The sequence below is a fragment of the Falco punctatus genome (genome assembly GCF_963210335.1).
Source record: "Falco punctatus genome assembly, chromosome: 1".
In the NCBI taxonomy this organism is placed as follows: Eukaryota; Metazoa; Chordata; class Aves; order Falconiformes; family Falconidae; genus Falco; species Falco punctatus.
Genome location: NC_137580.1, coordinates 84,727,210 through 84,752,769, shown reverse-complemented (window position 1 = coordinate 84,752,769; position 25,560 = coordinate 84,727,210). Strand labels below are relative to the sequence as shown.

Below are 25,560 nucleotides of genomic sequence, written 5' to 3'. Positions count from 1 at the left end.
TTACTCATGTCCATCAGTGTCTGTGCAAGCTCAATTCCCTTCAGGGAGTTTCCAAGTTGTATTTTTTAGTTCTCCTTAATATTTAGCCATGCTATACCCAATATTCTACTATGAAACTTAATATGAGAAAAATAAGGGCTATCCCAAAAAAGGTCTGAAGTGATTCTATCAGAAAATACAAACACAGACTTTACATATGGCAGCCTCTATGTCCTAGAAAATGAACCAATTTAGAACTCAAGTTCTCAAAGTGTAATTTTCTGATGGTGACAGCCTTTGCCATATCAATGCACTGTAAGGGTTTGCAAATGTCGTGAAAATTTATTATGACAACATAGCAAAACCAGCAATTTCCCAAAAGAATCTTGTAGTTTATTCACAAGTCTTTTTCTTCTCAGACTTTTAACAGAAATTCTACCAAGGTAAATTAAGCCTAAGGAAGTAAATACAGGTCTATGTTGAAATGAACTGTAGCAGTCACAACCCTGCATCTTCAATGCTTATTTGAACACTATTAATCACAGCCAACATCACCTAAAATGACTGGGTTTCAAACACTCCTTTTTGTGCTGAATATACTTCACACCACTCAGATTTTACCAATGGCTACAAATTAGTAACATTTAATCTCCTGGCTGCTGTGAGGGCATTTGTGGCCACTCTAGAGATATAGCTATACCGTCGAGATGTGAATTTTGGTTTCAAGGGGTTTCATCCCTAATGTCATGGTTCACTGCCATCTCACACTCAGTATGGATTAAGTTTTCAAATGTTTTTCTTCTCACTAGGCAGATAGGCAGCGTATTTCAAGCCCAACAGCCAGCATCTGGCAGAGCATCATACACTTAGGCATTTATAGAATTTTCAAAAATCACACACAAAACCTTCTTCTGTACAATGCTACTGAACTAACAAATACAGCTTACGTCCCGTTTGCATCAAATGCTTTCTTGGACATCAGTTTAAGAAAGTACATTCTCCAAACGCCATTTCTTTCACCTGCACTCTTACTCTGGATGACAGCATAGTCACAGTTTCAGGCTGCATCTCTACTTTAGGATTTTCAACTGACGTTTTCTTAAGCGTATGTCTCCCAGCAGTCTGCACTGTCACCATGTCATTTAGGCCAGACACTTCGAAGAGCAAAGACTTTATGTCTTTATAAATTGCAGTCACATAGCACTAATATTAGACTAAAACTGTCCTAACTTTAATTAAAATAATGCAGTTCTCCAGAGGTCACAATTATGCAGTGAGCCCACAATAATCATTCTGAGTGCTGCACTTAGACACGCAAATTTGAATGATGTTGCTGATCAGGACATATTATTTCTCTAGAAACAGTTACAAAGAGAAAGGTTGATGGAAAGAGATGCTCCTTTCTGGTAACAGTTTGTGCTAAAAGTAATTACTAAATTACACAGACAGTTTTGTACATTTTAGCATGTACCTGCTAGTTTCTCTAAAACAGGTCTGAAACAGTATCACACTTTCAAAAGTACTTCATCACTGCTGCAGCTATAGCTTGATAACCCCAATTGCTATAATAAATAACCTGATATTACATATTTTAAACAGCTTAGATAAAGCCTGACTTCCTAAGGAGACTTAAAACATATGTCAGTGTTGACCATATGGAAGAGCTCTCAGGGCAAGTCCCTTTACTATGCAACTCATCTGTAAAATACCACAGTGAACATCCTATTTGTAATATGCAGGAATACAAGCCATTTCATTTAACTCCCCCTTTTCCAAAACCCAAGACAAAGGCAGCGCAGACTATACGGCTTCCATGGTACAGCAGAGTAATTCACCCTGTAACAATGGCCAAGCATATATAATCGAGCTAAAAGGTAAACACTTCAGTTACAGAGGAATTAGGGTATATTACTTCCCAGGGTATACAAGCAATGGGTAATACAGAGTTCAAGGCTGCTACATAAAACCCACGCTAGCCTGAATGTAAAAGCTGCATCGTCACTGATCCACAAAAATTTTAACTGATTATAACATTTATTTCTTTACTTTGTTCAGTATTCCCTCATGCAAACAAACAAACAAAAACTGTAAAAAAGGACTGTAATCATAAAAATAAGCACTTCAGTTTCTTCTTCCCAACATTTATGGTAGAGCTAATGGAAAGCGGTTACTAAAAAAAATTGTCAGAGGGTTATCATTGTTTAAAACTTTTCAGGGAAGGCAAATCCAAAACCTTCTGTAGCCATACTCAAAACCTTTAACAGATGAGGAAAAAAAGAAAAGAAATTTAGAAGAAATTCACAATTACAATGCCATAGACAAAAGAATCCATATTATCACTATGCAGAATGCACAAATGAACCAAATGTATTAGGGAAACAAAAGACAAACAAACCAAAGTGAAAACATTCAAGCTGAAAGTTAATGAAATAAGCCAGCAACCTGGAGACAAAGATTTAACTTCCTCAAGGCTTCATTAATACTGATGCATTCAAAGACTGCAAGGTTTTGTTTTGTTTTATTTAGATGATAAGGGATGGGCTCTTGGGAAAATTCTAATTCACCTAGGAAATATCAAATCTGAATGAAGAAAAAAAATCTGGGATGAAACTACATTTTAGAACCATTGAAAAGTACCTGAAATGGTTGCTGCTGGGATGAAAAAGCAGCAGAAACATTTGGAGGAAGCTGGGTTGCTATAGCGACAGGAGTACCAGTCTGCCCATCCTTTCCTGTCACAACCTTTACCTGAGAGAAATATTTTGGGGAAAAAAAAAAGAAGGGAGAATCATTTTCTTTTAAAAAGTTTTTCCTCTTTTTTTTTTTTTTTTTTTTAACTGTTCAACACACTTATTTGTACTGATGGTACCTCACTGAAGAGGGGATTATAACTAAACCACCATCAGTGCAGCTTGCTTTGAGCACAGGCTGGTTTTGAAGAGTTCTGTCTCACTTTTAATAGCAGAACAGAGTACAGCCTTGACTATTTATAGTGAGTGACTTCTCACTGGAAATCTTTTCTTAGATCAGTTAACATAAAAGTGTGTTTTACATTTAATGATTGCTGCTCTTAACGGACAACAAATTAGCATGACAGACAGTTTGAACTTAAGAGAGCTCCAACATTCATTTAAGCAATGAGCACAGCCACCATTCGCTCTCCCCTTGAATTCCCAAAGCGATCAACCTTTCCAGGCAAGGGATGAAGTGCATTGCTTTAGCAGAAAGTGATAAAGAGGGGGGAGGGGGAAATAAAAGAGAAGACAAAAAAATACAAAGAAAGAACATACTCAAAAGATGTCTTAATCTTTCAAAAGGATTCATCATTTGAAAACACTTAAAAGACTTTTGTTATTGCACTTCACAAAATTCTCCAGCAGTTAAAACAGACAAGCAAAAGACGATCCATCACAAGAAGAAAGTGAAGTACAGCAAACTACAAACCCGAAAAACCAAGGGGTAGAACCTCAACTGATGTAAATTGTAGTAGCACCACTGACTTCAACGAACCTATACAATTTACACTTGCTCAAGATCTCTCACAATGCGCATACTGTCTTTAAAAATACCTGGTATTGCAGCTGACAAACACGCAACCCACCAAGAACACCTAAACAATTTGACAAAACACAAATCAGATGAAAAAAATATATAAATTGAATATCCACTGACAATAAATTACAGTAACAGGCTATCTTTCATTTTTCCATATACAAAAAGAAATTATTCTTTCAAAATTATCAATAACTATCACAAGCAGAAATATATTTTTCCTAGTAGAGATGTTTAGGCCCCAAAGAAATGAGAAATTAAACTTCAACTGTTGTACTGTTCAAATTTTCCACAAATTCCAACTGAAGTTATGATCACTAATGATTCACACCTAAGAGAGTCATCAGCTTTCACTGAAGACACTCATTTCTAACAGATATTTCAAAGCAATACAAGTTTCTTTACGTAACAGCTTTGGTTTGGTTCTTTACCAACAGACAACTATACAGCCGTATGTATTTTTACAAATTTTAAAAGGCATTTATGCGTGCCAAGCAATGCAGTGGCATCAGTTGTATCTACCCTGTTGCAAGCACTTGCCGGGCAAGCTCGCAGCAGGCTCTGCGCAAGGCAGGCACTGGTCAAGAGCTAACAAATAGGTACAAACGTGCAGGAAAAGTTGTATGGCATCTGTCTGCAGCAAGCTTATTTCAAGTCCTTTACCATTAATAAACAGTGAATTCAAGTTAGTTAGCAATTTTAAACCCTTGCATAAATAACAGTTAACTGGTTAATGTCCAGTCTGTAAAGTGCTATTTGGTTAACCATTTAGACAGCAACACATACACAGAGCTCTAAGACAGCCTAAGTAACCTGACTCATTACCACGGACCCATATACATCACGATTCACATGTTCCCTCCGAGTAATAAGATCAATTCAGGGTTTTTGTTGGCTACAGCAACACTGAACTACAGTTAACGCCTATGGTCAGAAATCACACAAGTCAAATAAAGGTTAACCTGTTATAAGACTTGCTCATTCTTTTCCGTTTTGTGTAAGTCTAGAAAGTGAAATTTAATCTACGATTCCTATCCATATTCATTCCAATCATTTAAAACAGCTTCCACACCAATGCCATATTTGTGTGCTGGCTGACACTGTAACTAGGTCAGTGAAAGCTCCCTTCACCTCTCTATTCTTTTCTTTCAAATACAAACATCTAACTGCACACTCAAACCAACCTGTCGAATCACCCCGCTTAGAAGAACCACGCTCTCTTAGGCCAACTATTTAAAGAAAAATTGCCATACTTCATCAAGTAAAAATGATTTTTCAGGTACTATCACATTCTCTAATACTTAACAATCCAGGTGCCACAACTTCATCTACAATTTTATTCCAAAACATTAACCAACAGATTTCTTACCTCATCATTGATGACTTCAGATTGCTCTTCCTCCTCTTCCTCCTCCAGATCCAAGTCATTTTGCCTCAGGTATGCTTGCAGTGGAACACAATGTTTCTTCTTAAAAGCTAAAAAGTCCATCATATTCCCTTGAAGATGTTGCAGGAAAAACAGTTCGATCAAACATTCCTTAAAAGTTTCCTTAAGAATTTCCATTTGCTTGTGGTGATGATCCAAACATTGTTTTCTCATTTGAGCAGTCTCTTGGTTGGCAGGAGGAATCTCCTCCAGTTTTTTGGGTTGTTTTTTCACTGCCGTACTAACTGTAGGAGTAAGAGGAAGACTCGATAGCCCCTGCGGTACAGTGGCCCGTGAAGGACTTGTGGGAGGAGGTGGTGATGTCATTCCAAATGCACTAGGCCCTCCGACTCCTGCTATCAATCCACCAGAAGTCCTGTCATATCCAATGGGTCTACCCAGCTGCTGTCCTTGAAGCACTTGCTGCTGCTGTTGCATAAGCTGCCCTTGGATAATATTGCTGATTTGGGGCGGCAGGCTGGTCGTCGTAATATGGCCCGGGCTAGTCAAAGATTGCATATTGGCTCCGCTAGCTACTGGGCTTTGAGGACCGAGATGATGGATGGTGCCACCAGACTGCGAATGCGGCTGTGAAAGCCTGCGTTCTCTTACCGTGGCAGGTGTCCCAGAAGATGGAAGCTGTACTTGTGTGGCAGCTCCTTGAGCAATTTGTGCAATTCCTGGTCCTTCCTGATACACGAAGTGCCCACCGTTCGAAGGACTCAAGCTGATCTGTCTCACAAGCACACTAGCATCCACAAACCCTCTAGTAGGGCTCTGGCTGCACATACCCAAGCCGGGGCCCGGAGTGCCCGCCCGAACACTGGGCAGCGTCTGCACCGGCACAGGGTTAGGCTGCGTAGGGCTTTGAGACTGAACTTGTTGAGGCAGCGGTGAAGTAACTTGAATATACGATGGGGATCCATGCTCAAAGCGCCTCTGCTGGGGACTGAACTGAAAACTGGGTGACGTTGGGTTTGGAATTGGCAGTGGGGTAAGAGTTATCTGCTGGTTTCCTGAAGCCACTGGTCCAACATTTTGCAGAGTGATGTTCACATTCTGCCCAGCTACTGGACTTCGACTCATTATAAACTGTTGTATTTGGTAACTGGGGGACTGGGGTGCAGACGGACTTGCAGAAGGTGCAAAAGAAGCTGCAGGGGACTGGGGTAAATTTGCCTGTTGCTCTTCTCCCTCACTGCCTGTGAAGGACCTGGACCTCTGGAGCTGGCGCTGGGCATTCTGAGGACCGTTACCATGGTGCATTCTCACTGTTGTAGGGGTTTTTTTATAGTATACTCTAAAGAAATACACAAAAACAGAAATTCAGGGAAGGTACAATTATTTCTGTAACTAAAACTATTTAGTTACTATTCAAAAGACAACCTTACAGTAAGAACTCAGTTCTCCCATCTTTGCAGCTACTTAAAATGCTTTACATCCTCAGCCAAATCATCCAAAACCCTCAGCACCATAAAAGCTCACTGAAATCCCTCATACATTTCTCTAGCTAACAAAGTGCTGTTGAATAGTTTTACAAATTACGTTCCTCTGAGCTAGTTCAGATGACTTCAAACAATTGAGAAAAAAATACCACCACACACAAAACTTTCTTCCTTTTCCATGGAACTTCACACATCATCAGTCTCTGCTGTCAAAACTATCTACTCTTTTTTGTGTTAGTTATGACCAGTGTTTCAGTGCTTTTAATACTTAACAGAATGTTCTCAAAAACACAACAGTTGCTTAAAAAGTACAGTATGTTTCCTCAACAGCAACTAAACCCACGGTAAAAGTGGATGGCGACTATTCAACTTTATCGTTCCAGCTAATGAGGGAGAAAAGCATAATAAAAAAATCTCACTCTGAAACATCTAGATGTTTGAGGAAATACTGTACCTGACACCTCACTCTACCTTCTCTTTACTTCAGAACACTAACCCCTTAAAGGGGTGACGATTAATCCAAACCTGCTTCTCCTTTAAAATGCTCTTTACCGAGCCAAGCTATCCAAAAATCAAAAAACATCCTGCTCTTGTATTTCAGTCATAAAGAAACAAAAATTCCCCTGACGTGCACTGACAGGTAGATTCAGTGCTGGGTGTCACATAGCAGCAGCAAAAGAAAAATAGAACCTGGCGGGGTTTTTTCCCAAAAAAATCTCTTTCCTATTTTGAAAAAAGCAGTTTCATTTTCGGTATTTCGGTCCAAGCATCCCTCCAGCACGGTGCCGCTCGCCTGTGCCGCTAGCGGCGGGTGGGCCACACGGCACCGCCGGGCCACAGCCCCCCCGCCGCCCCCGGCGCCACAGCGCAGCCCGCGCAGGCCCCGCGGCCGCAGGCGCCCCCCGGCCGCGCTGCACACGTGCTGCCGGGGGGCTGCAGCCCGGCGCCGGGCAGTGCAGGGGCAGCCCGGTCCCGGCCGGCACCGCTTCCCGAAGGGATAACAACGCCAGCGCCCCGCGGGACTGTGCCCTCTTCCACAGCGCCGGCACCAAATCATTAAGATTCAAATGATACCAACCACCGCCGGTAACGAGGCCTTATTATTTTAATTACCCGCACTCGCTAACGTTTGCGGCCCGAGTGGAAGCAGTTACCGCAGGACGCGCGGGTAAGGAAGCGCAGCAGCACGCCGCCGGCCTCCGCCTGCCCGCCCGGCCGGGATCGCCTTTTGTGTGCGAGCGCTCAACTCCGCCGCCGCGCCGGCCCCGCGCCCCGAGCTGGCGGCGGGCGCCCCACGGCGAGACCCGCGCCCCGAGACCCCCCCGGCGGGACGCGGCCGGCCCGGCCAGGCACCCCCCACCCCGGGCGCCGCGCAGGGAAGGCCCGTTCCCCCGTCGCCGGGACCGGTGCCGCCGGGCCTCGGGCCTGAGGCCTGGGGCGGGAGGGAAGCGGGGAGGAGCGGGGCCCGGCCGCCCCCCCCCCCGGCCCCCCGAACCCAGCGGGCCCCACTTACCGCGGGCGCCGGGGCCAGACTTTCCATTCGCTCCTCACTGGAAGCGGGGGCGGGGGGCGGCCGGAGCGGCAGCCGCTACCAGCGCCGGCAGGAGACAAACCGCGCCTCCTGCGCCGCGCTCCGCGCCTGCGCCGCCCCGCCGCGCTGCGCCTGCGCCGCCCCCGCGCATGCGCGCCTCGGGCCGCCTGTCGGGGCTGGGAGCGCGGCGGGGCAGGCGCGGGCGGGGGGGCGGCGGGGGCAGCGCCGGCCGCCCTGCGCCGGGCCTCGGCCTGCAGCCCGCGGAGGAAAGTGCCCCCGGGCCGCAGCGGCGGGGTTGGGCACACACCGACTCAGCGCCGCGCTCGGCGGCACCGAAGCGCAGCCTCAGCCCCTGGGCTCAGCCCTGCAGGAGACCGCACCGACGGCGGCGTTCCTCGCGCCTCCCGCCGCCCCCCGCCGCCACGGGCACCGGCACAGGCCTGAGCATCAGCACGCGGCTCCCGGCTCTTCTTACTAGATCTGAAATCTTTGGTGAATATCAGTTACTAGCTCAAAGTACAGCGATAAAGCTGAGATGGAACTGAAAATAAGTGAGAGTATACAAAGAGGGCGGTGTTTAAAAGTCCGTGTAATTAAAATTAATTGCACTTAAATAATACAGCATCTGGGGAGATACAATTTTCTGAAGAGTAAAAGACTTCCTGAAAGACTACTCCCATCTTTTTTACTTAATAAACTTAGTAACAGTAAGCAGTGCTATTTAATAGAGATTTGATAGTTTATTTTCAATACCAAAATATGAACTGAAAATAAAAAAGTAAAAGGTTACCTGATCTGAGCAGAGTCACCAAAAGCACCTGCACACCTGTCAGAGTGATGGCTACCACTGATGCTGTCAAAATGCTTCCACTTGGGAAAATCCGGTGGGGGGCTGTGGGCTCCCCCCATGCTGGGGCAGCAGGCACCATGGACCCTCACTGTAACACAGATACAGAAGGACAGCGCACGTCCCCAAGCCTGGAATCATAAGATAGGGTATTTTTAACATTGACAAGTGTTCTGAAGTGATCACAAAAGAGGGTGTGAAGTCCTAAAAAATTCTTCCAATGACGGAGATACACTTCTGCTTTCTCAAGTGTATTTATTAGTACCATAAAACTACAATTGTTCCAGCCTATATATGGAATGTGTTTCCAGCATCATAAAATCTACTCTGGGATGAAGCCCAAGATCCTGTATCTTTAGGAAAGAGCTTGTCTGTAATTATTCTCTGAATAGTGTTCTTCTATCCTTGAACAACAAGACCGTAGTTTTTAAGCAACATTTAAGTCCATCACCTCAGCTCAGATGAAATGAAATGCTCCTGTTACTCAATGTCCCAATCGTCCAGGCTTGCCGAGTCCTACACACAGCCTCAGCAAAGGCAAAACTGATGCCACAAGCTCACATGAATCTGGGCTTATACATTCACTCAGCCAGGAGGAACATATTTCTCTGCCTACAACTGCAGGAGTGAAATGAGCCCGCATACCACATGGCAATCATGGCTTTGTTTCTTACCTGTGCTTCCCCCTGTGGTTGACACTGGGTTTGGATTAGCTGCACTGTCTGTTCCTCCTCTTGATTCCAGCTAGGCTGTTTCTCCTGCAGTTGTGGAGCTATTTGTCCTGTCAGTGCCTACGACAACAGAAAAGGACAGAAGGAGTAGGGGTTATCACAGCAACAGGCTTCTTTTTAATTATTTTACTTCTGAGTAGAAAAAATCCATGACTGTTGCCATGAGGACACGTAAAGATTTTCCCCAAAATTAATTTCTAATTGTATCAATAATTGTGACAGAAGGTTCTCACTTGACAAAAAAATTATTATGTATCAGGGTTGCTTGCTCCTGACATTGCAAAAATGCTGAAAAATGAGACAACTGCAGAAGAGCGAAGGAATCTGGAATGGACAGATGATGCACTGGAAAGGGATTTGGCAGTCCAAACCCATACTGAACAATTTTCAGTCTTCCAAAAACTCTTGTTATTCTTCCTTATTCCCAGCCTCTGCAATCCCAGCCAAAAATAGTGTAAAATTATTGTTGAACTGTATCTTTCTAGATATTTTTATCTTCTGATTTTCTATGTGAGCTAACAATTCAGGATTTTTACTATTTTAACTGTGATCACATACCACCACCACCCCAAGAAGTCTGGAAATACATGTAAAACTAGACGATGTTTAAAATTCTGACTCTGATCTAGTAAAGCACTTTTTTACATATCATTAAAGAACTGCTCACATTCTTAATGTTATACTACCTGAGTTAAAAAATGTGTTGAACAATGATCTCCCTGAGCAGCCACTTCTCAAATCAAATGTTTAATACCTTTTTTCAACAGTCTCTCTTCTACAGAATTACTACTTAAAAGCCTGTAAACCAAAAACTCATTAAATACTGTTCCCTAAAAAACAGTGACACTTTCTGAAACTCAGCTGTTTCCTCACCTATGGCAGTGAGCACCAACGCTTGTTCAGAGTCCGTCAGGTATTTTCAAAGGAAGTTTTCTACTCATTTTTTGGTTTCTTAAAGGAAAACTTTCTTTTTTACATCTGATTTCATATTTTCAAAACACCAGGTTCTTTTAAGAACTTATTTTCAAAAATGAACAATCAACAGTATTGTCTTCTATTCAACTGCATTTTAAAAAAAATACTTCCAATAGCAGCGCATTTGCTAACAGTGTCTATCTTGCACACCCCTGTGTACCTGGCCAGTGATGTGAGGTGAGCAAGAGCTCCCCTCCACTCTCAACACATCTTTCCAGGAAAAGAAACAGTCACTTGAGAGAAGCTTGCCAAGTACATCTTAGAACTACATGAACATCAGCATCTCACCACTAGTGGATTGGAAATCCAATGATAGACCATCAAGAAGGACATTTATTGTTTATCAAGAGCAGAAAACACCCAAAGATCTTAATGTTCGTTTTAACTGTCCCAATGCAGAAATTTAGATGGCTTGCAAGACGGAAGTGGGAGGGAAAGACAGAAACAGAAGATACGGTAAGGGAAAGGACAGCGTTTTCATTTTGCCTTTATTCTGATGGGAAGAAGCATGTATGACTGATCTAATCTTTAAAGGGATTTTAAAAGGCTAAATGAACTACTAAACTTAAGGACAACCTCAACCATAAATCCTACTTTCACCTAAAAACATATTCCCTCTATTTTTTATTTTTAAAAATCTATACTATTTCTTAGTGTAAAAGTCACCTGTATATGTGAATATCTCCATCTCTTGCAATTTTATCACATGATTCTTTAGCCTTTGTATCTATCAGCAGATCTAAATCAGTGTCACAGAAGACAATAGTATTCCCATCTGCATGGCTGACACCTGTGGTGTGGCAGAAGTGTGGGAAGAAAGGATAGCACAGAAGAATTGCTTGTCTTGGTTGAAGTTTTTTATGGATTCCTAAAATTCAACTTAATTACAAACTCACATTAATAAAGCATAAATCTCTAAAACTCTAATTTACAGAATGAGAAGACCAGAAAAATTGCTTTCTTATTACTTCCTCAACCTACGTTAAGAGCGCAAACATTTTAAGTTATCTGCCTGCCCGCATTACTGATCTACACAGTTCAAAATTAATTTGCGTAGCATTAGAACTATTAATTTATGGTGCAGTCAACCAGATAAAAATCTAAAGATCTATGACAGTAGTCACATTATGTCCTATGACTAAGCACACCTGACTGGGTTATTACATTCTGTGCATGCTTCATCATTTTTCTTGTCTATTGACTAGATTGAATCCCTTCTACTGTACTGCCTTGTGTTGCTTTAAGGCAAAGTACTGCTTTATGTTTTATACTGCATCGGACAGAAAGCATAACAACACAATCTGAAATAAAAAATAAGAAAAGAATAACTTAATTATATTGTTAATGTTTGCTCAAATTGTAGGCCCCAGAGGATATTGAAAATCTTACTGGGGAGGGAAATGAACATACTTTCAATTTACCCTCAGGCAATGCCAGGGCACTCCACAAAAAACAAAAGCCCCTGGAGTAAGGCTGAGGAAGTGCCAAACAGGAAAACAGCAACTACACTTAAAGTACTAACAATGTAGATAGCTACAGATAATGAAAGCAAAAGCAACTAATCAAAACGCTATTGTGAAATAAAACATCTGTATTTCAAGCACAAATTAGTCATAAATGTAGGACAACTAGTGGCATACCTCTTGGAAACACCCTGGATGCCTCATCAAATAGTAATATGACTGACAAATTCCATATATAATTACATAGTTTGTGCTACAGCTACAAACATAATTTGCTTAAATAACTCATGACATTATGCAAACTAATTTTGCAAATGTATTAGACTTTGCTTTAGCATTTTCCCTTCCACTATGAGCATCTATTAACCATTAGCTTGAGTAAGAGGTTCTCTTACCAGATAATGCCAACTGTGAGCACCGCTCTTATTAACTCTTACATACATGAGAAAATGGAAGTTCAAGAAAAGCTCCAGTATATTGAGCATTGGAATCACCGTGTCAAAAACAACACACGATGTCCTCTTGCTGTCAGCTTCCAAAGCAAGACAGCTAGAGCTTCCATCTTGCCTTTTTATGAAATAAGAGCTTGAAGGTTCTGCAGGTAGCATTCAACAGCCAGAGAAAATGAGTAGTGAATGCTGTACCACTTATCTAGAGGATGACGCACCTATGTTTAGTTAAAGTCGGGTGATATCTAACCCTTATTGCAATATGATGGATGCACAAACTGCTAAGTCCTTGGGTTGGTTATCTTTAAAAGGAACATTTTGTCTTAGATTCCTGTTGTACATGCAACGTGGCAAAGATGGAGACTTTAAACATGACCGCTAAGGAATAGAGTCTGCACAGAGACAACTCCTCAAGGACACTGCGCAGGCACGAGATATGTTAATGTTGTTACCTTGAAGATATACTAGGTCCTTGAATGGAATGTGCTAATTGTCCAGGTGTGAGATATGTTAATGAGTTCCCGGAAAGTTAATGAATAGACATGAGTAACTTGTATAAAGAAGGGGCTGAAAGGTTCCCTCGGTGTGCATGACACTGGTGGAGCGATCCCCCATGCACCCAGCGCTGCCGAATAAAGATAACTTCCACTCACTTGAATATTGGTAACTGATTCTTCAAATCAATTTGGCAACCCAGATGGGACCTCCTCTGCTCGGCTGCAGGACCCATTGAGAGCGGGGACTCCCTAGGGTACCCCCGGGGATTTTCCTGGAGGGGTACTCATCTCATCTGGATCACTGCAGGAGCAGACAAGGACTCCATCTTACGGAGCGAAGGTACTATCTTTATTCAAATATTATATTAATTGTAAATATTATATTAATATTATATTTTAAACAGTACTGTTTCGGATTCTGTTCTGGGACCGGTCCATCTGTAAAGCTGTCCGTAAGGCGTTAAGATCATTGTATACTTATGCAGGATGGCATATACCGGGTAGCTAGCATCCCAGGTATACATCTGATTCTGTTTTGGTACCTGTTCTGATATTAAGAAAATATCAGAACTCTGATTCTGTTCCATTTTTGGTACCTGTTCTGAAATATCGGAACTCTGATTCTGTTCTGGTTTTGGTACCTGTTCTGATATTGAAGAACTCTGATTCTGTTTTGGTATTTGTTTTAATATTAAGGTAATATTGGAAATCCGTGTTTTAGTTGGAAGACTGAAACGTTTGATAATTTGGAGTTAATCTGTGTATGTAAGATTAATAATTATAGGATTAATATTAAATATTATACTTATTTTATGTTGGAAATGTGAGAACATTTCTGTATAATATGAATGTTGGTGTGTGAGTACTGTCTTGAGCATCTGAGGGGTGAGTGTAAACCTCTATATGTTTTAAAGCGCATATAGTGTAAAGAATTATTGAGTATATGGTGGGAGTTGCTGCTTAAAGACAAAATTCGTCTCTGAGCAGTTACTCTGTGCTGTTTGGGCATCAATTTGGCAAATCAGCCAGGAGAACTCTCCACCAGTGCTGGAATCCAGGGGCCTGGGGACCCTCAGGGCCCCCGACTGCATCTTCTGTTGGCAAGACTCCCCTACCCCTCGGCTTCTCACACAGGTGGACAAGGACTTCTGCACATCATAAAAGGTATTTATATTTATTCTTTCTTTTGAATATTTGATTGTCTTAACATTTGGTTTTACCTTATAAGACGAAAGACGGTATGCCGTCTCGCAGGGTTGAGAAGAAGGGACGCCTTCTGAAAAGGGTAATAGCCCTATTTGATTGTCTTAAGATTTGGGAAGCTAAAAACTTCCTTTAGGTTGTCTTAAGATTTGGGGAATTCCTAGAATGTAACAACTGAAATAGTGCTCTGTGTCTTGTTATATGTGTTGTCTTGTTACATGTTCAAAATTAGAGTTATGAAATGTATGTTAAAAAAAAATAAATCTGGTAATTCTAGGCAAACAGCTGAAAACTTAAACACTCTGCTTAAGGCCAGAAAAAAATTAGAATCTGTTTTTTGACAATTGTTCATTGAAATGCGTACTTTGTGTGATAACGCGAACTGTCAGCGTTACTAGAGTTGTATGTAAGTGCACGGTAGCTTGTAACATACTGCCTGTGTGACTGAGGGCTGCCCGGAGAGTGTGATGTGTGTGAATGTCACTGCAAAGCGAGTGAGGAGTCATGATCTGCGTGTCCGTATTCCCCGCAAGGGGCCGGCCAGAGAGGGACGGAGCGATTGAAAAATCAATTTATGAAGTGTTAGAATGCATAATTAGAAATTAGAGCAGGAGACTGGACAAAACATTAGAGCTAACATCATTTGGAAAAAGCCCGAATTAACCTCTGCCCTTAGTGTCGTAGGTGCTGTCTGTATACTCGAACAAAGGGTGGCAAGTGTCTAAGACATATTATCCCCTTTAAAAAAAAAAAAAAAAAAGACCAAGAAATAGGCTAAATAGAGGTCTTGAACTGTGGTGTGTGTTCTGAGATAAGTATAGTGCCTCCAGTAATAACTAATACATTGTAGACAAATACCAGACTTATTAGGAAGATGGGGGGCAGACCGAGCCAAGAAATAAATACCAAAACACCCCTGGGATGTATTTTGAAGCATTGGAAAGAATTTGGTGGAATTCCCAGTGAAAATTTAACAAAAAGACATTTTAAAAATATTGTCAGAATTGGTGGCCTTTGTATACATTAGGTGATGGTGAAAGATGGCCACTCAAAGGAAGTCTTATATTACAACACAATTTTACAGCTTATGCTGTTTCTTCGTAGAGAACAAAAGTGGGATGAAGTAATGTGTGCAGATATGTTTGTGTGACAGGAGTGCGGGATTGACACCACCTGATCTTTGATTATGGCTCTAGAAAAGGATAGGGAAAAACTGAGACCTAAACTAGAAAGATGTTCTTGTTGAAATTTTTGTATGTTTAAAAAAAAAAAAAAAAAAAGGAGCTCAGGTTGTGGTTCCTTCTGTGGAGCAACCAGAATGAAACACGTTGTAAGATGAAAAAACTTGTACTAATGTATGTAAGATCTGAAGCGGGGGATGAGTGTGTGTGTGTAGAATCAAAGAACCTGTGAAAGTGTTAAAGTATTGGGGTGAGTTTGTACAAACCCCCGTACCCCCTCGGAGGTGCGGCAGAGTCATGCTGGATGCACGGCAGGGTGTTTGCTGTTTGCCTGCAAAGGCATGACATGTAAGAACACAGACTTAAAGCAACAAGGAGCAGATTGGCATTCATGGTAAGAAAGAGTTGAAACAGAAGTGCTGTTGCAGAGGCAGGCTTGTGTAACCTGCAGAGCAGGAAGAGCATCTCCTGCCCTGAATCCTTCTGATGCTGAGGAGGAGGGGGTTGCTGTTGCTGACAATTGAGCAGAGGGACCTGACAATGTCACCCCAATTGCTGCAGCATTTGCAGCACAACAGGACCGGTAACGGCCCCTTTAGGGCAGGCTATGGGTCGGAGAATAAAGGTGCATCTTTGATGGGGAAATTTAGGAAAGTTGGTTATGAAAGACTTAAGAACTTATTTGGTGTTAAACTTCAGTGAAAAGAATTTGTTACAGTTGTGGGAGCTGCTGGCCACCAGGCAAACATCCTGAAACCTTTACAGTACAAACTAAGAAAAAAAAATAAGAACGCCAAATTCACCAAAATCTTTGTTGGGATGAGATTTATTAGAACATCTAGACATTTAAAGGAGAAATGAAACCAAAAGTTTAAAATGATCAAGTGATTGAAATATTGAGCTTCTCTTTAATTCAACAGAAAAGTGGAAGAGAGGACCCCCCTGAAGTAAAAGAAATCTATAACCAGGTATATCTGGGAATAAATTCCAGGTAAGGAAAAAATGCTTTACCTGTTACAGTGAAAATGATAAGGGGGAGGCCTGCCTAGTTCAGGTAAAACAATATCCCTTGGTCAGCAGGGCTGTGGGGGATATTGGCATAAAAACTGAGATAAAATACACTCTGTAGTAGTTCTACTAATATAAATCTGTGTTTTACCATGACAGTTACTTGTTATGGGATGCACAGATGAAACTCTGCATTGACAACAAATTACAAGGAATAAGGTTGGTCAGGTGCCTCCTACCATAGTCAAGGGCAAGACTGGGTTGGCCTCTGTGTTTGCCACCAAGAAGAATCTTGAGCTCTGCTGTTGGCTGCAACCCAGTAGGCATTGAGTGGTGGGAACATGTGCCATGCCAGACCTTGATGTGAGGAATGATCCCCTTTGTTCTAAGAGGGTCATCCAGGAAGGAAGAACATAAAATGACCCATTGAGGCACTGATTTGGAAATTGGAAACCGCCTGGCCGACCATGAGGCCAGATGAGTAGCAGAGGAGGTGGGAAAGGAGGAATTATCCTTAATACCAGATGGTAAAATCCAAACTGTAAGTACAGATCAGCAAACAAACTATTCTAAAGAAGACCTAAAGCTAATTCAGGACATGAATGGTAAAATAAAATTAAGTAAGTGGGCCTATTTGGCAGATGGCCATATAGTGGCACCATCCAATTTAATATGGACCACAGCCCTAACAGAACATAATAAGACTCATTGGGGAGCTGATATGTTATATAAAAGTCTAAATCAGAAATTGATAGGACGAAACTTATATACTGTAATAAAACAAGTGACTCAGCAATGCGAAGTGTGTTTACATAATAATCCCAATGTATCAAATAGAATAAAACTAGGGAACATTAGTAGAGGATATTATCCAGGACAACAGTGGCAAGTTGATTTTTCCAAACTCCCAAGAAAACGGGGGTACTGATATTTATTAGTTATGACTGATACGTTTTCAGGTTGGCCAGAAACTTTCCCTTGTCGAACAAATAAAGTAAGAGGTAACGAAGGGATTGTAAAATGCTAAAAGTGATAAATGAATTGCCTTATTTCCTAGATACAGTTTGATTGGTATTTTGCATGTGTACTCATTTGATTTGACAATGTACAAACTTTGCAAAGGCTTCAACAATGCACAGGTATATTTTAAGCAGAATTTTTTTGGAAAACAACCACAGATTAAGAGATCTTTTCCTGCATGATTTGATTTTAGCAATGAAAGAAGTTCTTAGAACTATTAACACCACAAAAGAATAATTATCAGATATAATTTTCAGTCTCTCTTCATACACAATGCTTCCCATTCAACCATGCAAAAACTTATACTGTACACAGCTGAAATCAAAATGTAGAGAATTTAGAAAAGGCCTGAAAAAGAGTGTGCTTGAAACAACTGCACTACGGCCCCAACCATCTGAAACCAGTCTGTTCCAAAGGGCTGCATCATATAAAAAAGACTCAGTTAATAATGATCTTTAGTAGTGGCTCAGCAGAGACTCAGAGAATGGGACAGTGATGATGCCTACATCTGGGCAGTTAAGAATGATGTGTGTGAAAAGCTGTCTCACACACTGCAGGTTAGGTTTGACGAGAGTTTCGTTAAGATCTATAGCCAGAGACCAACACAGCTGCCAGCAAATTTTCCAGTGTTTGCACAATCGTATCATTCTGTTTATAAAAGACAGACAGAGATAATAAGGAATTTTGTTTTGATTTTGTGAGTGAATTCCTGTTAGAAAACTGCTAATGGAACTTGATATTCAAATGCATAATGCACAAATGTATTGAGTATGACCTCATTTCTTCCTCAAATTCAAGCAATATTAAAAAAAAAAAAAAAAAAAGGACAGCAAACCAGAAAGCAATGGTTTTTTTATATGTATAGCTCACCTTTCCTACACTGATTTTCTGAAGACATGGCAAGGGGTTGTCATCTTTGTATTTTCTCACGATATTCTGCTGTAACTCTTGCTGTGCCCACTGTCTGCTGCAACTGAGACCTTGAGAAGTCTCTAGTCCAACCTTTGGGTTTGTGTCCATACTGCACAGGTGTAAATAACCTACAAATTAACAAATTGCCTTTCTACACATACAAACCCCATATATTAGAAGTTGTAATCCCTTCACCCTAATACAAAAATCAACTTAAAAAGCAAATAGTTATTTTTAGTCAGTAATCTGAGCTAGAAGAGGTATCCAGCTGCAGAGTATACAGCAGGAGGGATTCTGCTTCTCTCAACACACAAAAGAAACACAACATACTGTAAAATGCAAGTACATCAAATGCTCTGAGGCTCCGCTCTTCTCTGAAAGGTTAGATGGAGGAGTACAAGCATGACAGATCTCCCATATTCCTTAATCATCTTTGGAGTCTGGAGGCAGCAAGAAAACTCCCAAAAGATGCTAATAAGGATCAAACTTATTAATAGAGCAAATCTTAACTATGGCTAGGTGCAATATAAGTCAAAAAAACAGGGCATCTCAACTTCCATGCATGTTCAGGCAGTCTGGTTTTAAAAATACACTGCAATCTTAAAAGCTGATTTCACAGTAACTGTTTTGTGTACACTACTTCTGGGAATCTAAAGGTGTCTAACTGGTAAAAGAATGAGGGTTTTTTCTGCTTTACATACATATATATATATATATATATTTTAGCTATCACTTCCAATTCTTAATGTCATTAACTGACAAAGCTCCCTTCTGGCAGAAGGGACAGAAGTATTGCAGGACATCCTCCTCATCACCTGCTACAGCCATGTGTTACACAAGCTGCCTTGGGCTTCAGAAACCACTGCTTATTTTATCAGGTTAATTTATTGTAAAATGTTGAAGTCTGCATTGCTCCACAGCAGAAATACATTTGCCCCAAGACTCAGAAATAAACCCTCCCAACTGCTCTTCGGAGAGGAGTCAAAAGCAAAACCAAAAAGGTCAAAATTTAGCAGAACACCTATTTTTTCTTCCCCTCCTTCCCAATGCCCCCCCATTTCTTTAAGTTCTTTGCAGAAATACCATAGACTTTAAATTAACAAGAAGGAAAAGATTTAATTATTCTGCTTAGGAAACTCTACTGCAGAAGTCACTTCCACTGTTTGATCAAAACCACAACAGACTTCAACTCCATTGAGTTTGTCAGGAAAGATCACCCTTAAGCCTTTGTAAATGAAAAGAACTATTAAGTGGTAAAAAGCAGTCTGCTTTCCCTCAGAAGACTGGCAAGCAGCAGTGATCAGCCTGGAAACATAAAACAGCGAGAAAAACAAATGCTTCTGACTGAACTCTCAGCCCTCACAATTATTAATAATTTTCACCTGTTAGTTAAAAGCAATCAGTCACTGGAACACTGCATACCTACCTGACTTGAGCTTCGCTGGTTCAAGTCTGGGTGTCAAAGGAGAACAGTAGATTTCTTCAATAAACTTCCTAGTCACTTTCAGTTTTGGCAGTGTTTGTGCTTCATAGTGAGTAATTTTGTTTTCCATCTCAATCACATCAAAGAGAGACCATCTGCACGCTTAAGTTATAAAAAAAAAATAGACAGGAAAAAAAAAAAAGGAAAAAAAACCCTAAAGAAATATTCTACTACAATTCAGTTGCAATAAAACATAAAACAACAGTAGCAATAATAACACATTATCTGAGCATGATTAAACAGCTTGCAGCTGATGCCAGAATGAAACCACAACGTGGAAGAGCCAAGTGTCATGTGATTTTGCAGAGAGCAGCTGCTGTTACTTTAAAAGGTTTCAGCAACCTACACCATGAAAATAAGAGTATTACACTCTTGTTACCTAGAGTCAAAAACAGGACAGCACCCTCAAATTACAAGCTCTGCAGTTAAGTCAATGCGTGTGATTAAAACATTTGTCTTCGTAGAACTGGCATTCCAGACTCATCCATTCCCACCTTGCTACATTAACCTTACTTCCTTCACAAGCCTTTGACACTCACCCTGTTCCTCCACCCCAAAATCATTTTTCCAGCAGGCATCAAGGAGTAACTAGATACATTTCCCAGGACACATAATGCTACTGTTTTAGCCTTGTCCTGTCTTTCTTCAGCCTCTAGTATTGCTGAAATCACTAGAAAAAAACCAGATAAAATTCCCTTGCAATCTACCTTCAACAAACTATAGTTAAAGTTAACAGACTATAGTTGAAAAACTGTGGAATGCATTACAGCTTCTCATCTCGAGAACTGTACACACCTTAACTATGCCCTTCCTACTCCTCTGGACAGGACAAATACAGTTATGAATTATTTAACATTTCTTCAACAGGAAGACAGGCATCAGACATGGCTACAATGCAGAGCACTCAAAGAAAAAAGTAGCATGTACAAAACTGACCATGAATAGAAGTCATCCACATAAAGAGAGAGCTATTAAAGAATAACTCACATCAAAACTTCAACATCCACAGCGAGCCAACTGCATCAACTAGGATTAGTGAAGCACTTTCCTTCATGACATATAAGGCCTGAAATTATTCATGCAACCATAATGAGAGAGAGGGGGGGGTAAGAGATAGGGTAGAGTTTAACAATTGTAATAGTCTGTTTAGCTGTTTAGGGTAAAAGTTGTAAAATTTAAGCTGTTTGCCAAATCTTACACGGTTTGCTTGGGTACTGTGATAAGGTGTACGGGAGTAAAGGGCTTCATGACCATGTAAGTCCAGCTTTATGACCATATAAGTCCAAAGAAAGATTACAACCTTGCAAGAACAAGCCAAAGCTGGTTCTGCGGTTTGGACAAAGAGCAGGACGTTACTGAGCCTGCGCCAGATGTGGGGGTCACGAGGAAGACTCACCTGCCTTCATCCTCAGGACCCCTAACGACCACCACCAGGGGACACTGCGCAAACTCAGTCGGGAGAGAGATATGGAAATGACTTGCAGAACTAATTTTAATACAAAGCGGGGATAGGTAATGCATATGTATAGGCGTATTACATCATATTATGAATATGTAACGAGTTGTCTTATAAAAACAGAGCAAGTTTTTGTGTTAGGCGCACACGGTTTTGGCGGGACTACTCCCCCGTGCTGCCCAGCGCTGAATAAACATACCTACTTTACAATCTTACAGATTGTGGAGTCTGCTTTCCGCACGTCAATAACATGAAGCTATCTTTACCAACAGATAATACTCACCACGTGGGCTGAGCAAAGCTCAGTTGTAAGATTCTCCTTGTTATGGTCCAATAGGTTTTAATTCAGTACCTCTTTAGACTTTCAGTGGTTTTTGGTTTTTTTTTCATATTCACCTGTCTAATGGTGGACCAGAAATGTTCAATTTCCCTAGCAGTAAAAGCAGCAACTGCCCTCACTTGTTTCTCTTTTCTTGCATATTCCCTTAGGAAGTATCGTATCCTCATGATGATGAGCCACAATTAAAATCAACTTAATAAAACCATAAAATCACTTTAAGTTTTTATTCTGTTCTATCTAAAAAGTGTATTACTAAAGAATAAAAAAACCAAAATCCCTTTAGGAGTACTGCCCAAACTTTACTAACACAGTGGAAAGGCAAACAAAAACTCGCACACCTGCAGCAATTGTGTCCTAACAATGAAAATGCTGCCTATTCTCCCCCCGCTTTTCTGGCTGAAAATATTGAATTCACATTACTCTCTTGGAAGTTGTCATCCTCCATCTTTTGTCCTCGAACAAAGTCAGTTGCCACCCACTACATATCTTCCAAAAGATGATCATGGTGTGGTTTGTGCCAGAGGGCCTCTTGGAATTTGGGTAGACGTTTCAGAGACCACAAACCTTCTTTCCTCGGTGTTGTTATCTGCTGCAGAATTTAATTTTCCTTCAAGTAAACAAAATTACAGTTACATTTCCTACTGCACAATGTAAAACCAAGACAGAGACACTGTGAACAATGTTAGCTGAACAAGCCATAGAAATGCTTATTCAGTCCTTGGAAACATTCTATGCTGTCTGAAGTTGCCCTTTATTAAATGACAATGAATAACACATCTTATGCAGATTTATGTAAAGTCTCTCAAGGACTTTGGGATGCAGTAGTATTATGTAAATCAATAGGGAAGTTTGGGATGCAGTGGTACCCAGTCTTGGCAACTTTATTTTTACCTCCTAAAATACAGTACCTCTAGATCTCATCAGAAGAGCAGGGCTTTTCACAAAATTGGAATGCTCTTCCAGATGGCAGATGGACAGAATTCTCAAGAAAATCCATATAAAAATGCATTTAGTTTGTGGCATTTTTATTAATACATGCAAGCATCCTGCAACTGCTGGCAAGTAAGCACAAGCAGCACAAATTTTCACTGGGATTCCTCCCCCCTTATTTTAAGTGTGCTGCATAAAAACTTAAAATAATTCATTCTGTTTAATTAAATCTCCTTCTAGAATTTCATTACAAGAACAAATCCTGCTTCTCTAGAGAATCTGCCCGATTCCTTCTCATTCCTTTTCTTTCTTCAGTAAAAATCACGTGGCATGTCTGCATCATTAATTACAATCAAAAGAGAGATACAGCTATCTACAGAGCACTCTAAATTTAAATGAGCACAAATTTTTACTGTAAAGAAGGATTTATACCCAGCTGTGTGATACAATGGCTATCTGAAATCAGTTATTAGTGTCTGGTAAAGTCTTTTGCAAAACCTACTGAAATTGTTTCCTTGTTTCTCCCTAGGTTGAGGTAATAAATTCTGTCATCCACAAAGGCTTAATACAAAACACTGCCAGGACACAGTGTGAGGTTCACACACTGTTCTCTTGCTGCATCTTGTCACATACTTACCTGCAACCTTCCACACACACATGAAATTTACTTTGAAGCATGGTATTGTTTTGATTCAATGAAAACAAAAATCCAGCACAAGAATATTTAAATTGAGAGTCTGGTAGTCATCACAAATGACATAAACAGATATGTTCTTCATAGAACTAAAATTTCAAGGGAAAGTAGCAGTGAAGTGCCCAAAGTTAATCTTGTCTAGACTTTCTTAACGAGATATGTTGCCACTGTGTTTCTGAGGATACTCTCTTCCCAGCATTCAGACAGACTATGTAACTGAGCAGAAACAGATGACAACAGCAATTACAATACACAAAAAACAGCTGTTCAAAGCCACATACGATATAATATGCAAATCTGATATCTGTTGCTCTATGGGAACCAGAGTTGGGACCAAAATCACATGCTTATTATTACAGTCTGCTGGTTGTACCTGCTGAGGAAAAGCTGGGTTCCTGCTGTGTGGAGCAGGTAAGGAACTATGCAAGCCTGACAAGTTTGGTCCATTTTGCCATTGGTTTTGCTCCTGACTAATCTCTTGAACCATGTGAGGAACAGAAGGCACTCACCTGCAGAAAAACTTCTAAAAATTGCAATTTCAGTGATTAAAATAGTGGAATACAAAAAAGAACCAAAGAAAGTAGCAGTACAGACTGTGACCTAGTTGGTCAAATCAAGTTTCTGTCATACTACAATACAACTGCACACCTAAGAGCTATAAAGATGCAAATCAATCGGCACATGAGTCTAGGATGTACTTACCCACTCTGTACCCTGACAACACAAAGATCGCTTTTAACAGCATCCTACGGAGAGGTGCTAGCTAGGGAATCAGTCCCTATCAGGGTATCAAAGGCCCGAAAAGGAAAAATTTCACGCAACATCAGTTAAGGAAAACAACAAGTTAGGCACAGAGGGTATAAATTTAAGGCCGATGCATGAAAAATGAGATGTGCAGCGCTCGCTAAGATTTCTAAGATTTTCTCCAGAGGGTTTTTAAATCACATAATAATTGGTATTAGATATAATGTTACAATTACAGAAGAGCTCATTAAAGCAATTATCTTTAATTACAAAGCTTAAAACTCACATTTGACTGTAAATACTTTGTAATAAATCATTAATATCTGTACTAAATGTACCAGTGTTATTTTAAAGGTCATGACACTTTTTTTAAACTGCTATCAAAACTAATTATGAGTCTATATGTGAGGTACTATTTTGGAACTAAAATAAAGTTAACCTAATAAAGTAATCTCATTAACAATAAAATGGTGCATCGGTCTACCGCTTCCAAAGCTCTGTCCACATTTACCTTTGATTTCACTTTTACATGCTCTTTATTTTGCTGTGAAATGGTCTTTGGGGTCACAGGACAGCCTCCTGCCCAAGGAGTGGAAGGAGGGTCACCCCCACGGCCACCGGCCTTCCAGCCCCGCGCAGCCGCCCCAGTTCGCCGTTCCAGGAGGTTTATCCAGTCACTTTATTCCTAGCAGCGGGACACAAGGGCTCCGGCGGCACCTGCCGGGTCCTGACTGCGTCCCTTTGGCTTTCGAAGGCGGCGGGGCGCTGGGGGGCGCCGGGCGGGCGCCGGGCACAGGCCGCCCCCCGGCTCGGCCCCAGGGCGCTGCCCCCTGCCCTCCCTCGGCCCCGGGGCGCTGCCCCCAAGCGGCGGAGCGGCTCATCCCTTTGGGGTCCCGGCGCTGCCTTGCGAAGGCGGCCGGGGCCGCAGCGCCGCTGGCCGAGCTGTGAGAAGCCTTCGGCGCGGAGATAAAGTTCCCCCGGCAGAAGCGCGGCGGCAGCGCAGCGCCGAGCCCCGCGGCGGGGGACGGGTCCAGCGGCCGCAGCCTGTCCTCAGGAATGCCGCCCGCCGGCGCACGGGGTCGGGGAGGAGGCGCCTGGCCCAGCGCCTCGGCCGCCCCGGGGGGAGCAGAGCCGGAGCCTAACGCCCGGCTCAGCGGCCCCGGCACGGCGGCTGGGCGCGCACAGCGGGGCGGGCGAGCGCCCCCTCATCCGCCTCAGCGAGACAGCGCGGCCCCGGCCCCGGCCCCTCACGGCGCTGCCCGTCCCGCCCCCGCCGCGCTCCGCCGGCGCAGTCACCACAGCGGCCCCCGCCAAGCGGCACCGTCCCGTGAGATAGCGGGCGCTGGGGCTGGGGCGGGCGGACAGCACGGCCCCTTCGAGTCGTGGCGGGCGGCCGCCAGGCACCTCCGCTCCCCGAGGCCCACCCGCGGCCACCTCCTGCGGCCGGGAGGGCCCGGGACGGACGCGGCCCCTCAGGCCCCGGCCCAGCCTGCGCCTCCCCCCCCCCCCGCCCCGTGAGCCGCGCCGCGCCCGCCCAGCGGGGCCCCCGCAGCGTTCACAGCCCTCCCACCTTCCTTTTAGGTTTTCTTTTATTCAGCTCCTGCACTGAAACACCAAATTAATAATCCTCTTGAAATAAAACAGCACGCACGCCAAGAGGCAATAAATACACTGGGTTTTTTGAAAGTTACTGT

At 42.2% G+C, this 25,560-nt stretch overlaps 2 protein-coding genes across 9 annotated transcripts in view; both read right to left on the bottom strand.

Annotated features, from left to right (window-relative positions):
- Positions 1–8,059, bottom strand: part of LOC308070174 (E1A-binding protein p400-like) — a 49,818-nt gene extending 41,759 nt beyond the window's left edge. For 5 of the 8 annotated variants that reach the window (XM_080403694.1, XM_080403697.1, XM_080403695.1 and 2 more), the window contains exons 1-2: positions 7,916–8,058; positions 4,901–6,257 (exon numbers count right to left, since the gene is read on the bottom strand). In XM_080403694.1, the coding sequence (XP_080259820.1) occupies positions 4,901–6,223 (1,323 nt within the window). In that variant the 5' untranslated portion in view covers positions 6,224–6,257; positions 7,916–8,058. Of the gene's footprint in view, positions 1–4,900; positions 6,258–7,915 lie in introns of all 8 variants that reach the window. The other 3 variants (XM_080403693.1, XM_080403696.1, XM_080403698.1) reach the window with 1 other exon arrangement.
- A 140-nt stretch (positions 8,060–8,199) lies between these two features.
- LOC308071653 (uncharacterized protein) lies at positions 8,200–24,942 on the bottom strand. The gene is made up of 5 exons (XM_080407401.1): positions 21,919–24,942; positions 19,646–19,804; positions 18,178–18,347; positions 9,455–9,571; positions 8,200–8,911 (listed from the first exon to the last, which is right to left on the bottom strand). Exons 1-5 carry the CDS (start codon positions 21,941–21,943, stop codon positions 8,720–8,722), a joined length of 663 nt encoding a protein of 220 aa, XP_080263527.1. The 5' UTR covers positions 21,944–24,942; the 3' UTR covers positions 8,200–8,719.
- Between the last annotated feature and the right edge of the window lie 618 nt (positions 24,943–25,560).

What these genes read in the sequence shown, in the direction of transcription:
- LOC308071653 (XM_080407401.1), bottom strand. Translation starts at nt 21,943, where the DNA reads ATGGAGGATGACAACTTCCAAGAGA. An exon ending in ACCAGCGAAGCTCAAGTCAG is followed by an intron (nt 18,348 to 19,645) that starts GTAGGTATGCAG and finishes GTTAATTTGTAG; the next exon opens with GTTATTTACACCTGTGCAGT. An exon ending in AACCACAGGGGGAAGCACAG is followed by an intron (nt 8,912 to 9,454) that starts GTAAGAAACAAA and finishes TTATGATTCCAG; the next exon opens with GCTTGGGGACGTGCGCTGTC.